This window comes from Chiloscyllium punctatum, chromosome 6 (assembly GCF_047496795.1).
Source record: "Chiloscyllium punctatum isolate Juve2018m chromosome 6, sChiPun1.3, whole genome shotgun sequence".
Lineage (NCBI taxonomy): Eukaryota > Metazoa > Chordata > Chondrichthyes > Orectolobiformes > Hemiscylliidae > Chiloscyllium > Chiloscyllium punctatum.
In genome coordinates this window covers 31,087,584-31,105,461 of record NC_092744.1, presented here as the reverse complement: position 1 = coordinate 31,105,461, position 17,878 = coordinate 31,087,584, and the positions used below count along the sequence as shown (strand labels likewise).

General features: G+C 40.1%; 1 protein-coding gene across 6 annotated transcripts in view; it reads left to right on the top strand.

Moving 5' to 3' along the window:
* The window catches only part of sphkap (SPHK1 interactor, AKAP domain containing), a 401,207-nt gene that overhangs the window by 370,202 nt on the left and 13,127 nt on the right, over positions 1-17,878 (top strand). For 4 of the 6 annotated variants that reach the window (XM_072572291.1, XM_072572290.1, XM_072572292.1 and 1 more), the window contains 2 exons: positions 43-355; positions 2,955-6,732. In XM_072572291.1, coding sequence (XP_072428392.1) covers positions 43-355; positions 2,955-6,732 — 4,091 coding nt within the window. The remainder of the gene's footprint in view (positions 1-42; positions 356-2,954; positions 6,733-17,878) is intronic. The other 2 variants (XM_072572288.1, XM_072572293.1) reach the window with 2 other exon arrangements.

Here is a 17,878-nt window from a genome sequence, read left to right as displayed (position 1 = left end):
TTTCTGATTTACATTTTTTTCTTTATAAAACTCTATTTTTAGGGTCTTCATCCTAATCATTTATTAGGTGAATGTTTCCCTTGTCCCTCACAGTGTGACAGACCCCCTGATGTTTGTTTAGTTCAATCAGCCAGAAGGTGCAAGAAGAATGATATAGCCTGTGTCATTTATGAAATAAATAAATGTATGATTGGCTTGGACTACGTTAAAGGAAAGAAAATACATCTTCAGCACACCACCAATTCCAAGTCAGGCGATGACACCAATTGTTCTGTATCATCCATTGAAGAAGACTTTCTGACTGCCCCTGAGCACTTCGATGATGAGGAGGATGAAGCTCACAGTGTCTTAGGTGGTAAGGTTTTACTTGAAGTCAATATTTCTCAAGTTGGCACAAACTTTGCTGCTCACTTAACCCTACAGCACAGTGCAGCACATAATGTACATGTTCAGTTTTTAATGGGATATGGACATCACGGACAAGGCCAGTATATTTTGTTCATCCTAACTATAGACTCATAGCAATGTACAGCATGGAAACAACTCATCCTTGCGGATCAGATAGCCTGAATTAATCTAGTCCCATTTTCTAGCACTTGGTCCATATCCCTCTAAACCCTTTCCATTCATATAACCATCCAGATGCCTTTTAAAAGTTGTAATTGTACCAACCTCCACCACCTCCTCTGGCAGCTCATTCCATACACGCACCACACTTTGCACGAAAAAGTTGCACCTTAGGTCTCTTTTACATCTTTCTCCTTTCACCCTAAACCTATGCTCTCTAGTTCTGGACTCCCCCAATCCAGGGAAAAGACATTGTCTATTTACCCTATCTATGCCTCTCATGATTTTATAAATCCCTATGAGGTCATCCCCTCAGCCTCCAAGGAAAACAGCCCCCGCCTATTCAGCCTCTCCCAATAGCTCAAACCCTCCAATCCTGGCAACATCATTATAATTTTTTTCTGAACCCTTTCAAGTTTCACAATGTTCTTCCTATAGGAGGGAGACCAGAACTACACGCAATATTCCAAAATTGGCCTAACCAATGTTCTGTAAGCTGCAACATGACCTCCCAACTCCTCTACTCAGTGCTCTGACCAATAAAGGCAGGCATTTGAAATGCCTTCTTTACTATCCTATCCACTTGAGGCTTCACTTTCAAGGAACTATGAACCTGCACTCCAAGGTCTCTTTGTTCAGCAACACTCCCCAGGACCTGACCATTAAGTGTAGAGGTTTTGCCCTGATTTGCCTATCCAAAATGCAGCACCTCAATTTATCTAACTTAAACACTTATCAGCCACTCCTCAGCCCACTGGCCCATCTGATCAAGATCCCGTTGTACTCTGAGGTAACCTTCTTTGCTGTCCATGCACCTGCAATTTTGGTGTCACGTCCAAACTTACTAACTATATTTCCAATGTTCACATCCAAATCATTTATATAAATTATGAAAAACAGTGGACACAGCACTGATCCCTATGACACTCCACTGGTCACAGGCCTCCAATCTGAAAGGCAACCCTCCACCTCAGCCACCCTCTGTCTTCTACCTTTGAGTTAGTTCTGTATCCCAATTGCTAGTCCTCCCTGTATTCCATGTGATCTAACCTTGCTAACCAGTCTACCATGAGAAACCTTGTTGAATACCTTATAATGAAGCATGAACTGTGTGGTTTTCTAGCTATTTCACATGTAGTTAAGACTTGCTATTTAACCCGAGTCACATGTAGGCCAGACTGAGTTTGGCAAATTTTCCTCCCTAAAGGACATTAGTAAACTAGGTAGGTTTTTGCAACAGTCAATGATAGTTGTCATGGTTTCCATTACTAAGGCTAGTTTTATATTCCAAATTTTGAATTTGAATTTTGCTCCCATTATGAGATTCAAACATGCACACCCCAGAACATGATCCTGATCTTTTGGATTACTCGTCCAGAAACATTACCATGCCACCACCATCAACTCATAGAACTCACAGTAAATAAATGCTGCATAAAAGCAATATATGCAGATGCTGGAAATCTGAAACAAAACAGAGACTGCTGGACAAACTCGGTAGAAATAGCCATCTCTGCTGCGAGAGAATTAGAGTTAATGTGTCGAGTCTGCTGTGACTCTTCTGCAGAACAGCAAAAAAAAACTTGCACAGTCCTTTTGCAAATGGTGCGTTACAATGAAGAATTCTTATGCTTTTTTTTCTTTTATGTAAATCAAGTTTTAGAAGTTCGAGTATATTGTTGATGGTTGGGAAGCCAGATTTTCTCTCTATCTTCCCACATAAAATCTCCCCATTTCCCTAGTACCCATTGATAAATCCAGTCTCTGGTATATATTACTGTTGTTAACGGGGTGCAGAATTCCCCACCTATCCCCAGCTTTGTGTCCTCTGCAAACTGGGAGATATTATATTTAGTTCCCAAAGAAGAGTTCATCGAAATCATCAACACCTTACACTGAAGTCAATAGAATATAGACAATCCTTAAAGAAATTGTTGGAGGCCATGATGAAAATGACACAGTTTTAATATTTTCGGGGCTAGGGTGAACAAGAAAGAACAAATCGGACAAATGCTTGCTTAATGCTTATATTGTGTATTATATTAAATTGAAAAATGTGTTGCTGGAAAAGCGCAGTAGGTCAGGCAGCATCCAAGGAGCAGGAGAATCAACGTTTCAGGCATAAGCCCTTCTTCTTCCTGAAGAAGGGCTTACGCCCGAAACGTCAATTCTCCTGCTCCTTGGACGCTGCCTGACCTGCTGCTCTTTTCCAGCAACACATTTTTCAACTCTGACCTCCAGCATCTGCAGTCCTCATTTTCTCCTATTATATTAAATTGAAATAGTTGCAAAGTGTGTCTTTGTATTAAAATACCTTGTAAAGGGCAAAGAATGATATAGAAATTCAAGCAATATGGTAAAATTAACTTTTTATTTGTTTCTTCTAGATCCTCTGAATATTATTGGTTCAGACCCAGCAACAGATACCACAAAGCCTAGAGGAAAGACTAAGGGCCTCTTGCAGATGCGACAGAACAAAGGCAATGTATTTCTTCAAAGGACATGTAATCCAGAGGATACTTCAGTGTCCCTGAATGCAAGTGAGACAAGCTCTGAAAACACTGTACAGACCCTTTACTGTGAAACCAGCTATGATACTGTGGACGGGCACATAGGAAGGCATAATCCAGAAGAAAAATCTCAACAAGAAACATTCCCCAGCAATGTCTCTGGGGAACATGGTTTGGAGGAAGAGCACAAAACTTGCACAACTGAATGTGTTAATGAGAATCTTCAGAGGAACTCCCTAACAGAGTTTGTAGATACACAGAACACTGACGATAAACTTAGTGCCTCTTCATCGATGGAGGAGAATCCAAATGTGGAGGGTGAATATGCCTCAAACTTAGCAGAGTCTGTCTTGCAAGATGCCTTCATTAGACTATCCCAATCAGAATGTACTTTTGCCACAGAGGCTGCTGTTAGCATCTCTGCAGAAAACAATGATACTCTTTCAACCAGCAGTCTCAAAGCAGAGACAACAAACCCTCCTTGTCCATGGAATGTTCTTCCTAAAATCGTTATTGTACAAAGTCCAGACAACTGCGAGAACACTCCAGAATGGCAAGAACACTTCAGTCCAACAATGGCATCAGACCTGGACTCAAGTCCCTTGAGTGAATCGCCACCCTGTGTACAGGAACGTGTGATAGACCATAAGAACTCTGAGACAAGTGAATTGCCTCCCAGTTCTGTGGAGGTAGCACTAGTCTGTGCAGCCAGTGTTGTAGGAACTGTTTCAAGCCCTTATGTTGCTGAGAGTCTGCAGTTAGACCGAGCCTTGTATGATACAGACAATCTATCCTGTAATAGGAATGAAAACAGAACATTATTAAATGGTTCTAGAGGTGATGAAATAAAATTCTCATTCTCTTCAGCACTCTATGGTGTCACCCAAGTGGTCAGTGCCATAGGAATTGCAGGTGGACTAACTGATGAACAAGACAACAGATTTTCTGCTACTTCAAGTGGTTTCCTATCTGCAGCTGAGACCTCTACTGCAGTTACTCTCCGGAGTAGTGTGAGTGTTGGAAGTTGTGCCGAAACATTTGCTTGTAACGTTGCTGAGGTATTGCTCAAAGAAGCAGCCACTGTTCTTGCAAAACCAGACCACTATAAAAGTGTTGGTGAGCTCATGGATTCCATGGACAAAAAGTTAATAGAAACAGTGACAAGTCCAAAAGTCTCTTGCTGGGAGGAATTGTCAAGGGATGACTTTGCCCATAATATATCAGATTTAATTCTGAAGCATTCTTTCCAAGAAGCAAATAAAAAAGTAGGAATAACAAATCTGGTGAAAGAAAATCATTCAGATGTGAATCCAACCAGCTTGTTTATTGAGAGTACAAATAAATTTCTCTTCAGCATAATGCACTCCACTTGTAGAAAAATCAAGGACATTATAAGAAGTAATGATGCTTCCATGGTCTTTCAAGAAGATGAAGCCAACAGCTGGAAGGGTTTGGAAAATACTAACAAACAGAAGGATGGGATTACACAGAATTATCATAATAATGACAGTTTCGAACACATTGGCCAACCCAGCACTGCTGTTTCTGTTCAAGAGAGCCTAATAGACTCTACAAACTCAAATAAAAAAGGATTTGAGGAATCAGGCTTTTCACAACAAGTTAATCTGAACTCTGTGTGGTTTTGCAGTAGACGAGGTAGTGACTGTCCAAACAACATGCATAATTTGACTGACCAACAGAGATCAAAGATTGTCTGTGCTACTGATTACATTGCGCCACAACACCAACAGAACACATGTGATAAAGACGCAAGTTCATGTTCCTCTATCGGCATGTATGATACAGATATGGGATGCAATGATGCCATGCCAGCACAAACATGTGGTTATAGTAATGCGCTTGCAGAAAGCAGAGAATTGCTGAGAACCAAATCTCAGACAGAGAGAGAACAGAACTTACTTTTGATAAATGCACAAAATGCCTTAAGTCTACCTAAATCTTCATTGCATGTTACACAATCAACAGAAGCAAACCTTTCAATAAATGGATTTGCTGACCAGATATCTAAAACAGTTGTTTCCATGGCGACAGAGATGGCAGCTATTTGCCTTGAAAACACAAATGCTAAGCAGCCATGGTTTTGTCCTTGGAAAAGAAGACTTGGAGATCCTGAAAATTTCATAGTTCCACAGTCTTCCTCATCCAGAGTAGTCATGAGGAGTAAAGAATCCCAAAGCATCTCTCCAGTTGGCAAAAGACTTAAGCCACCCAGACTTAGTGAGATTAAACGAAAAACGCAGGAACAACCTGAGCTCAAGGAAAAGCTAATGAACAGAGTGGTTGATGAATCATTGAACTTTGACGATGCCTTGGAGCCAATAAGCTACTTTTCCAATGAGTCACCTGGAAAAATAGTAAACTCGGCTGAACTAGCCATGGTTGACTCTGTGAAGCAAGGTCTGGGCCTTACCAGAAATAGGTTACTGTGTGAGAGGTGGAGCAGGGGAAAGGCCTCCAGTTATGAGAGCATTCCAGAAGAGGACATCGATTCCAGCAGTTCATGGGCTGCCCTGGGTGCCATAGCTAAACTTGGCCAGCCAATAAGCAGGGCCAGTTCCATCTCCAAGCAGTCAAGCTGTGAGAGTATCACTGATGAATTTTCCAACTTTATGGTGAGTCAAATGGAAAATGAAGGATGGGGATTTGATTTCCTGCTGGATTATTATGCTGGCAAGCACGCTAGCAATATCTTAAACGCGGCACTCCAACAGGTGTGCAGAAAAAATGGGCATCTTAGCGTCAGTGCATCCTGTCTTTCGAAACAATCTAGTACAGAAAGCATTACAGAGGAGTTTTACAGGTACATGCTCCAGGAACTGGATAAAGAAAGCAAAGAAAATAAAAGCAACAAGGAATTGCAAGTGCCGTCTGCTAGAACAATTATGTGTTTCAGGCAGTCATCAATGCCAGATAGACGAACATCAGAGGAGAGATTAACAGTAACTCCTCCCATGAAAGCAAATTCCTTTGATGGTTTTGCCCAAAATGATCGCAGGAATGCGTTAGATTTACGTATGGGAGACCCAGCATTGTCCACTAATCTTTATAAATCTCTAACTGATTCTTGTTTGTATCAGAAGTGTAAAACTGACCATATCACTGATATGCTGATAAATGAAACTTGGTCAAATTCTATTGAGGCTCTAATGCGAAAGAATAAAATCATCTGTGATGACACCAGCAGTCAGAAAGCTGAACAGCCACCAAATGGAGGCCAGCCACATGTTGAAAAATATGCCACTGGGATAGTTTCAGATACTGTTCAATGTAGCAAGTTATCCATGAGTAGTAAGCAGGATTCCATTGGATATGCATCCCATGACTCTGGAACAAAAAACAAAAGATGCGAGGCACCCATCCAACACAAATTAGAGAAAGCAAAAGTAGTGACTGAAAAGATGTGTTTCACATCAAATGATTGGGCAACTGTGAAGAGAAAGCAGTTGTCCCACTGTCCGAGGGAAGTCCCTTTAATTCATATAGAGGATGATCAAAGAGAAGATATCAAGGAATGCCTTCCGACAAAGACAACCTGTGATACTAAGGTACTGGCTGAAAAGAGGCCAGTAGAAAGGAAACTTCCAGAAGTTGATGGTGAATGGCATACTGAGTCTAGTTCAATAACAGCCAGCAGGTAAATGATTCATAAAGAGATGATTTTGTTGACTTGCATTTAAAAGTGCAAATGTGACACATTGAAAGACCTGAATTTTTACATGTAATTATAAAATAATAAGCGATGGCACATCATGGTTAGATCTCAGTTTTCATCTTGTTTGCCTTCCTTCATTCAGATGGACATATGATACAACAATAATGCAGTTGTTGCATAGTCATGATAAACCTGTTAGTCTCCAGCAGAGCTACCCATAAAGTAACGAAGACCCAGTAGAGGTGGTGAGCTCTGGAAGCTAATGGTCTGTTACTGCATCCCAAAATATTTGCTGAAAGATTTGATTTAGATTTGAATTACTTAAATGTGCTTTCTGTTTCTACTGTCCTTTCTCCCACATGGATAATGGCCCAGAAATTGTGATCATCATCAGAACAGATTCAACCTGTTGTATAAATCTTCTTTAAAATTACCCACTTTACTGCCATGGTTGTCCTGACCAAGATTCAGATCCTGGCCTGTTCCAGGTATATCTATTAGAGGAAACCAGGGAGAAATGCTCTCAATGTTGAAGTAACGTTGCAAGCCAAGGTTTGCATAATGTTGCAAGCCAAGGTTTGCACCATGTTTCAAGAGTTAATGTTCCCAAAGCCACTTTGACAGTAACTGAGAGCAGGAAAGTGAGGAGGGTTGCTTAGCAGGGGTGTACATACAAGGGTAGTGTGCCAGATGGGTAAGGTGCCAAATGGTCTAGGTTGGTAGAATGGAAAGTAAGTGGATGAGTGCTTAAGGTAGGTCAGAGGTTTTGTAGGGTCAGGTTGATATGGATTGGATTGGGGTGAAGTGGGAGTGCTATATTGGTTCCTACAGGGGTGAGTTATGGGGAGGGGTGTCAGGTGTATTGAAATCAGGTTGGGGGCAGAGGGAGTGGTTTTATCGGGCCCAGTGGGAGTTTGGGTTTGGGGCTGCGGGGTGTTGGCTCCAGTGGTTGTTGTGCTGCAGGATAAGTGTCATTTCTGGCAGGTTGGACCAGGGGGTTGGGTTAGTGTCAGGTCAGGCAGCGTCGGACCAACAAGGACTGAGTGATAGGGTTTGGATCCAGTAGCGTGTAGCAGGGTCAGGTTTATGAGAAGGGTGGTTGTTATGTCCAGCAGAATGGGGCTGTGGTTTGGACCTGGAAGAGAGGAGTGGTCAGGTCAGGTCAAATCAAATCTAAACATCATGGAAATGCAGTTGGGGGTTTAATGGTGAATTTAGGGTTCGGAGTAACAGCCAGATTTGTTTTGAATTAATTCCCTTTGAGTGCAGGTCATTTTAATGAAACTGCAACTCCAAAAAGTGGCTCACTCCTTTCCAAGAAACTGATAGCATCATGTAGATCCTCTCCTGAACCTTGTACTTCAATGTTAGCAAAACAAAATAAGTTAAACTGATGTCCAATGTCTCTGCATTAGTCAACTGAAGTTGTTTTGAAACTCATTATTCTCACTGTCCAAAATCATTTCAACAGTGAAATACAGTATGGAAATGTTATTTTTCAAAGTATAACAGGACATGCTTCTGTTGCATGAGAGTTCTTCAAATTGACAGGTACAGCAGGTACAAGAATCACCAACATGTCATCATGTGAGTGACTGATGCTTTGTTGCAAAACCTTCAAATATTTCCATCAGTATAAAAGCATATTTGTGATGGTCTGCCACTGCGAAAAAGGCTTTGCATTTATGTGAGACTTTTCCCAATTTCAGTGTTTATAGTCAATAAAGTATTTTTGAACTGTAGTCACTGCCATATTAAATTTGATTTGATTTGATCTAATTTGATCACACATCAGCAATGAGACACACGACCAGACAACGTTTTGTTTGTGATGTTGATTGAATGGTAGGTATTGACCAGGATAACGGGAAAACTTTCCTATTCATTTTCAAGTCATGCAGAGGGATCTTTTATACACACTTGGATGAACAATTAGGGACTTGGTTTCACATCTCACAAACACATCTGAATGTATACGACCCACTCAGTACCACATTGAAGTATCAACCTATGCTTCTTTGTAGTCTAGAATCAGAACACTCAACCTTCTGACTCAGAAGACTACCAATGAGCCAAGGGTGACACAATGGGTGCTATACAATGTGATATTAGGATAATGATTTCCATCCAGGTTCTTGGTTAGCAGATTCTCAGTCATGATGAGCCAAGTGAAAGGAATTGCTGAGTATCAGTGAGATGCTGAGTAGCAGTACTGCTTACAGAGCATTAAGCTGTCTTTCAAGATACCATTGGATTCATAATGAGGGACCAAATGGCCTACTCCTGTCCCTATTTCTTACAGTCCTATGGTTCAGAGTGGGTCCTTTACTTAACGTTCTTCATGAGATTGGTGGAAGATGCTTGGAAAGGATTTCAAAACATCCTACACACAACAGAATACTGAAACGTTCCGAATTAATACTTTTTAATTCTGAAGTAACATACCAATGCTTCATCCTTGGCTTAGATTAGTTTATCACTAAATTAATTTTATTGTTGCCATTTCTTGAGCTGTCCCTCAGGGAAAATCTTCCTCTCAATGAAGGTGGCAAGTACAACTTTGAATTTCTGATTATTTGACGTCACAGACCAATCACCCAGAAGACTTGTCAGAAGCAGCACTATGGAAGGTGAAATATAAATACTTGCTGTTGAGGAGACAAAAAATTTCCATAATTGGGCATTCACAGTTACAAAATTAGCTGTGTCTTGCTGTATGGCAATTCCAAGTAATTTCTAGATAGCTGACTAATTACACTTTGATCTATTTAATTCCCTATGGCAACTTATTAGAATTGGGCAAAAGGAATATAAACTTTTGATGCTGAGTAAATGCTTGCTGGCTTGTGCAATAGCTAAGTCAGTCGAATTATTAACCCTAAATGGTAGTCTTCCAAGTTCTTGATCAATGACAGATCCTTTTTCCGGGTCATCCTCATTAGAATTTACTTTAATAGGAATCAACTCTGAATGGTGAACATGGTGGCTCAATAGTTAGCATTGCTGCCTCACAGCGCCAGGAACCTGGCTTGGGTTCCACCCTCAGGTGACTGTCTGTTTGGAGTTTGCATGTTCTCACTGTATCTGCGTGTGTTTTCATCAGGTGCTGTGGTCTCCTCCCACAGTCCAAAGATTTGCTGGTTAGTTGGATTAGCCATGTTAAATTTCCCATAGCGTCCAGCGATGTGCAGAGTAGGTGAATTAGCTGTGGGAAATGTGGACTAGATTACCTGCTTCCACACCATTGGGATTCTGTGATTCTATGAGCTGCTATATTCTACTTGCGCAATGTAATAAGCAAAATCTTAGCATTTCCTTGTGACCCAAGCTTTATATTTATCTTTTTTTTCACCATGATCCATTGGTTTCCCTCAAAGCACAGCAAGCGTCACTCGATGAGATCGATCTTGATATGAATCATTAAGTTGATCTATATCATTCCAGGTCACTCAGCATCCTGACTTGGAACTATATCACTGTTCCTTGTCACTGATCAAGATCCTAAAACTCCCTTCCTGACAGCACTGTGGATTTCCCTACACCCCAAGAAATGCAACAGTTCATGAAGGTAGCTCACAGCCACCTTCTGAAGGTCAATTCAGGATGGGGACAATAAATGCTAGCCTAGTCAGTGATGACCACATCCCATGAATGACATTTTTTTAAATGCACAGAACATAGTTTTGATAACATTCCCATTAACCTGGACAACTTTTTCACAAGATTAGAAAATAATAAATAACTGGCATTTCCATACATAGGTGAATAATGTTATTTGCCTTAAATAATGTATCTCACACCTGCCCATTCTCCACCACTGATTATAACCATCTCCCGATCATTTTCTGCACCTTGCTACTGTGAAGATTTGTACTTAGATGATTGTGCTGCTTGCAAAGGTTTCCTATGTGTCTGCACCCATGTCTTTCTCATGACCAACAGCTATAAACATTAATCAAAGACTTCACAATACTGACCTGTTTAAAGTGTTATTCACCAACAATAGAAATAACTTAATAGATTCTTGATGGATTACAGTAACAAAGAAAAATCGGTATGTTCATTTGTATCTAAATTGCTTATTTCTCAACTTGTTTTGTTTTAATTTGAATAAACGCAGTTATTTAGACCACGATATTTTAAGTTATAGCCATCTTCCCAATTATTTCTGTGGTTAAAAAAAATCATAAGTATTTTAAAATGTGATAAACATATTATGCTGGCTATTTTGAAAAGCAGTTTTGAATTAATTTGTTAAGAACTAGATTTGACCAAATGTATATAATTCAGTGTGCCTATCACTTAACAAAATTGTCACTAAAGTTGTCAAAACATCCCTGTATACATAATCAGTATCTCACTGTAAATTTCAAGGTGATTGGAAGATAAGTAACAATTCTGACAACTAGAGTTATTACATAATGACATGTTGGCCTTGAATACAGCAGTATTTTGAAGGAACACCATTGACTACATGATATAATACACTGTCGATCAACTGTGGATCTCAAGCAGGGGAATTTTGTGGTCAGTGATAAAATAGCAATACTACCCAATGACCCCAAACACCACTGTCCAGACAGATCTAGTAATCTCTGTGAAATGGAATTCCCCAGCAATGATGCCAACAAATACAGCAAGTAGAAAATCATATTGAAGTAGTTTCATGCACAGTAAACAACAAACTGAACAGTTAAAGCACTGAATCCCTTTGCTTTTAACTTAAATTTTCAGATCACAAATCATATGATTAATTAGTTTGAAGCTAAAATATTACGATCAAAGTTAAAATAATTTTAAAATGTGTAAAGTTTTAACTTCAAGGGAAAAAGTTGAAATTCAATTTCAGAGATAACAGCTTGTTGAGGAACTTAGTATACTGTTAAGACCCTATAGACTTCATTAAACAAAGTTGTAAGTTTACAAGGGTTTTTCCAGGATTAAAAATGGAAGTTCTTGTCAATTCATTGATTGCTTAGGGATTGCACACTGAGGGGATGGAACACAAAAGTACAATCTTTGGAGAAGCGATGTGTGACTGATAGCGAACTCAGGATTTTCATGTTATTCTGCACAGGTGCAGACCGTTAATTTATGATTACTTTTATGGAGTAATGTGAGAGGATGCTGCCCCTTTATTACGGTTACTTTGTCCTTGGCTTTTTTTTCAAAGAGGTCATAAAAGACACAGACTGTGAAAAATCTATGTTTGAAGGGTTTTAGGGCCAATTTGATTATAGCTAACAGGTACTGCCTCAGGCAAAAAGCTTTTAAGTTTAAAGAAAAGCCCTTGTACAATGAAAGGGGAGTGGCCATATCTCCCAGCTCAGGTTTTCTTTGGTTTGATTTGGTTTTTGGCAGTCTGGCTATTCTCTGAAGGCAGTTAGGCTGTTTTGTGAAGCTGCTGGAACCAAAGAAGGAGGTCTCTCTCTGTCTTTTCACGTGTATGACCCTGGGTTTGACTTTACATTTTGTGCCAAGTGTGTTTATGGAGATTGTTGCAAGTATTGGGAACAGCATCATTAAGTTGGGATAATCTGTTGGGTCTTCAGATAGGTTGTTATTCTGTATTTTGTTTTCTGTTGTTTGTATTTCATTCAGTAATCTTATAAATAAATTCTGTTTTGTTTAAAACTAAATGGTTTGACCAGCTGCATCTCTCCTGGAATATCCACTTCACACCTGCTTAAAACAACTAGCAAAGTTAGGGTCTGGGCTACCTTCTTAAATGTTGTGACAGGGTCTGGCCTGGTGCATAACATTATCGATGAAGGCCTCCTGCCCAAAACATCGATCTTCCTGCTCTTCAGATGCTGCCTGACCTGCTGTGCTTTTCTACCACTACTCTAATCTTGACTCTAATCTCCAGCATCTGTGGTCCTCACTTTCGCCTCGTTGATTTTAACCTTACTGCGAATCCTCCTGCAAGGATGCCTTCCTTGAAGAAGTTCTCCGCCTCTCTCTGCAAAGATCTCAGTGAGTCTCTCTCTCACTGCAACACCCAGGTCATCATTCGTGATGAAGGGCTCCTGCCCGAAGTGTCAATTTCCCTGCTCCTCAGATGTTGCCTGACCTGCTGTGCTTTTCCAGTACCACTCTAATCTTGACAGGTGCATAACAGATTGGGGGCTCTTTGAGGGATTTGTTCTGTATTTCTGATTTGGGATTAGGATTGTTGGACTCGAAGGCAGCGAATGGTAGGTGTTAGTGTCTTTTGTTCTGTGTGTTGATTTTGGTTTGTTTAAACAGTGCTTAGGATAGCAATGGGTCTTTCAGTCACTAAAAGTTTTCTGGGGGTGGAAGAAATGACTTTGGGGATTTTAGAAAAGATGATTAAGGCCAAGCTTTTGGAATTAGCAGACAAGCTGGAGCTGACTACTTTCATGAGGAAAGGAGAGATAATTACAGCAATAGCTCAGCTCTAAATTTGCTGGAAATGCCATCAGAATCTTTAAGAGATGGTTAATGTTCAATTGAAAATAGAGCGGCTTGAGTTAGAGGCAAAAGACAAGGAGTTATGATTAAAAGCAGAGGAAAGACACAGAGAGAGTGAAAGAGAGAAGAGAGAGAAAAGGAAAAAAGAGAGGGAGTTTGAACTTCAGAAATTGGTACTTAGACAGGAGCACAAACATTCACTTCCTGAAGTAGTGTGAACTCATGTGGAAGAGCAGAGAGCTAAAATGGCAAGATTAGCAGTTGAAATGGCTGATGATCATGAGGTGGCCCATAAATAAAAGTTTGGCTTCCAAAATCAATTTCAATCCGTGAGTGAAAGAAGTTGGGGAAAAGAGAAATCCTCATGTGAAAAGGGAAAGGTAAATCTTGGTGAAGATCATAAAGATAATTTACCATAGAGTTAAAAGGAAACCCTTGAAGAGGGAGGAGAAGTTTAAAAGTTCTGGTGTTTTCACTGCAATAAAGTAGGTCACATGAAATCACAGTGTTGACGGGTTAAGAAAAGCACTGGGAAGCCAGATGTAGGAAAACAGGATAAGCCAGGGAATTTTGTTTGAGTGGTAATGGAAAGTACAGTGGAGGCTAGAAAGCTGCACCAGAATGTACAACCTGGTTGGAGGTTGGTTATGGCGGAAGTGACAGATCTTCTTAAACCATATATCTGCAAAGCTAAAGTTTACTCACATAGGCCAGGGGCCGCAGGTAAAAAGGTTACAATATTAAGAGATATAGGATCCTGTCAATCTGTGACATTGGAAGATGAGGATATATGTATCTCTGAAGGACAATTGCCAGAAAAGGTCCTAGTACCAGGAATTCATGGTGAGACAAGAAGTGCTCAATTATGTAAAGTGAGGTTAGAGTGTCCAGTGAAGCATGGGGAAGTCACGGGTAGGAATACTGGACAAACTCTCAACTCCAGGAATACAATTTGTCCTTGCTAACGATATAGCTAGCTCACAAGTAGGAGTGCTGCTTGATTTGCTTAGAAAGGCAGGGGAAACTCAGGCAACTGAACTATTGCAGGACACATATCCTGGGATTTGTCCTGATTGTGGTAATGAGGTCAGAAAGTCATCAGTTGAACCAGGAGAGATCAAAGAGTACAGATAAGGAAGTTGAAGTGGAATTAGCAGACACCCTGTTTGATCAAATGGTTGACACAAACTAGGAGCAGATAGATAACAAAACAGACATCTTTAGCTCTTTACAGTCTGGAAACAGGCCCTTTGGCCCAACCAGTCCACACTGACCCTTCAAAGAGTAACCCACCCAGTCCCATTTCCCTCTGACTAATGCACCTAGCACTATGGGCAATTTAGCATGGCCAATTCACCTGACCTGCACATCTTTGGACTGTGGGAGTAAACCAGAACACCCAGCAGAAACCCACGCAGATACGAGGCGAATGTGCAAACTCCACACGGACAGTCGTCCCAGGCTGGGATTGAACCTGGGACCCTGGTGCTGTGAGGCAGCAGTGTGCACCACTGAGCCACCATGCTGCCCCTATCATCTATTGCCAGTGGTTTATGGAAAGGAGGTGTTGCGAGTAGCGCACAAGCTACCACTAGGGGGTCAGTTAGGAGTGAGAAAAACTTAAGCTAAAATGCAAAAACAGTTTTACTGGTCTGGACTGCTCAAGGATGTAGCTGAATTTTGCCACACATGTTATAGATATCAGGGACTTGGAAAACCATAGGCAGTAATAAAACCCGCACCTTTAATAAAAGAGTCTTAATTGATTGTGTAGGACCACAATCTAAAACAAAAAGTCAGAATAAGTATTTGTATAACAATCATGGATGTGTCCACGAGATTTACAAAGACTGTTCCATTATGCAATATCACAGCTAGATGGATTGCAGAGGAATTACTCAAATTTTTCACTAGATACAGATTATCTACAGAGATACAATCAGATCAAGAGTCAAACTTTACATCAAAGTTATTCAAGCAAGTTATGAGCATCTTAGGAATAAAATAATTCCAATCTACAGCATTACCATCCAGAGTCACAGGGTGTACTAGAAAAATGGCATTTGACATTAAAGACCATGTCTTTATAGTCAAGACTATTCAGATGATTGGGATAAGGGAATTCCATTTGTGCTTTTTGAAATCAAAGATGCACCAAAGGAATTGACCAAATTCAGTCCATTTGAATTAGTTTTGGGCATGAAGTGAGAGGACTGCTAAAATTGATTTAGGAGAAATTAATAAGTCATAATTCAGAGACCACATATTTGGACTGTGCGTCAAGTTTTAGGTAATAATTAAATCGAGTGAGGGAGTTGGCTAGACAGCATTTAAAAGTATCACAGCATACAATGAAACAGACAAGAAATCAAAAACCTGAAATTTTGCTATTGGGGATAAGGTGTTAGTGTTACTTCCAGTGATAGGTGAACCTTTAAAAGAACAGTTAGACTTTATCAAATCGAAAGGAAATTGAGTGAGGTGAACATCCAGACAAAAAGAAATCTCACAGAGTATGTGTTATGTGAATCTGCTCAAAAGGTATTTTGACAGGGAAGGAAAGCCAAAGGCGACTCTGTTATTGGTTACAACAGAGAGAAAAGAACCAAGTTCAGAAGATTCTGAATTAGACATTCCTCAAATTAAATTGGACAATGAGGAAGTTGTCAAAAATTGAGAAAAATTATTGAGTTACCTTCCAGAGGAAAATCGAAATGACCTGAAAGAGTTATTACTATCACATGGGAAGATATGTGGAAATAAGTTGGAAAGTACTGACCTAATTATGCATGATGTAGATATAGGAGATGCTGTTCCAATTATGCAATATCCTGATAGGCATAATCCTCTAAAGAAGGCACAGGTTCAAAAGGAGATTGAAGGCATGCCCCAAGACGCCATAATCGAAGTGAGTTACAGTGACTGGAGCTTACCCATAATAATGGTGCCAAAACCAAATAGCACCCAACAGTTATGTGTGGACTATTGCAAAGTCAAAGCAGTTACAAAGACTGATGCATATCCAATTCCGTGTTTGGAAGACAGTGTTGAAAATGTGGGACAAGAAACTTATATTTCTTATTTGGACTTGCTCAGAGGATACTGGTAGGTACCTTTGTCAGAAAGAGCAAAGGCAATTTCGGCTTTCATAATGCCAAATGGACTGTATCAGTTTAAAGTCAAGCTGTTTGGTATGAAAAATGCGCCAGCCACATTTCAGAAACTAACCAATAAGGTAATTGCCAGATTACCCAACTGTATCATTTATAAAGATGACCTGGTGATTTTTAGTCATACATGGAAGGAACATTTGCAACATTTATCAGACATGGTTGATCAACTTCGGAAGGCAGGCTAGGTGATAACCCTGGCTAAACGTGAATTTGCCACAGCCCAAGTCACTTTCCTGGGGCATGTTATTGGACCTGTAAAAAATGACCCCACAGGATGCAAAAACAAAGGAACTGGGGAGTTTCCCATACCAATGATAAAAAGCGCAGTACTACAATTCCTGGGATTGAGTGGATTCTATCGAAAATTCAAACCAAATTTTAGCAGTGTAACTGCTCCACTGACTGAATTGCTAAAGAAAGGCATGAAGTTTCAGCAGACTATCAGAAAGCATTTGACACTCTGAATGCTGTGTTAACCACTGCCCCAGTATTAGACATACCTAATTACACAAAGCCATTCAAGGTGGCTATCGATGCGAGTAATGTGGGGTGTCGCTGCTGTGCTCTTGCAAGAAGATGACGAGAAGATAGACAAAACTATTTGGATTTCTCCAGGCAATTGAACATTCATCAGCAAACAGTTGAGAAGGAGAATTTGAGCTTGGTGTTGGTATTACAATATTTCAATGTTTATATTACCAGTGATATCCATATACACTGATCATAACCCATTGGAGTTTGTGGAGAAATGTAAGGACAAAAATGTCAGACTGTTTAGATGGAGTATGTTATTACAACCATTCAGTTTGAACATTGTGAATGTGGCAGGCCCTGAAAACATGATTGCCAAGGCATTGTCGAGGCTTGAATGAGAAATGGAGGTGTGCGGTGGCAGGAGAACAACAGACTAAAACAGAATGTAGTTGTGCATGTTTGCATGTTTATAGCCAATGTAATGTATATGTGTATTGTACAGTACTAACAATTTAGGATTAAGAGGTTTTAAAATGAAGTCATCTTTGGATATTGATAGTGAACCTTTTTATTAGGGTATCTGGATGCTGCCCTTTTATCAAGTTTATTTTGTCCTTGGCTTTTTTTTTCCCCAGAGAGGTCGTAAAAGACACGGACTGAAAAGTCTGTGTTTGAAGGGTTTTAGGGCCAAATTGATTATAGTTAACAGATACTGCCTAAGGCAAAAAAAAACTTGTACAAGGAAAGGGGAGTGGCCAGTTCTCCCAGTTCAGGTTTTCTTTGTTTTGATTTGGTTTTTGGCAGTCTGGCTACTCACTGAAGGAAGTCAGGCAGTTGTGAAGCTGCCTGAGAACCCCAGAGAATCAGGTCCAGGCTGGTACTCTCTCTCTGACTTTTCACGTGTCAGGCCCAGGGTTTGGTTTTATCTTTTGTGCCAAGGGATGTTTATGGAACTGTTGCAAATATTTGGAACAGCATCATTAAGTTGGAATAATGTGTTGAACTTTCGGATAGGTTGTTATTTTGTATTCTGTTCTTTTTTGTTT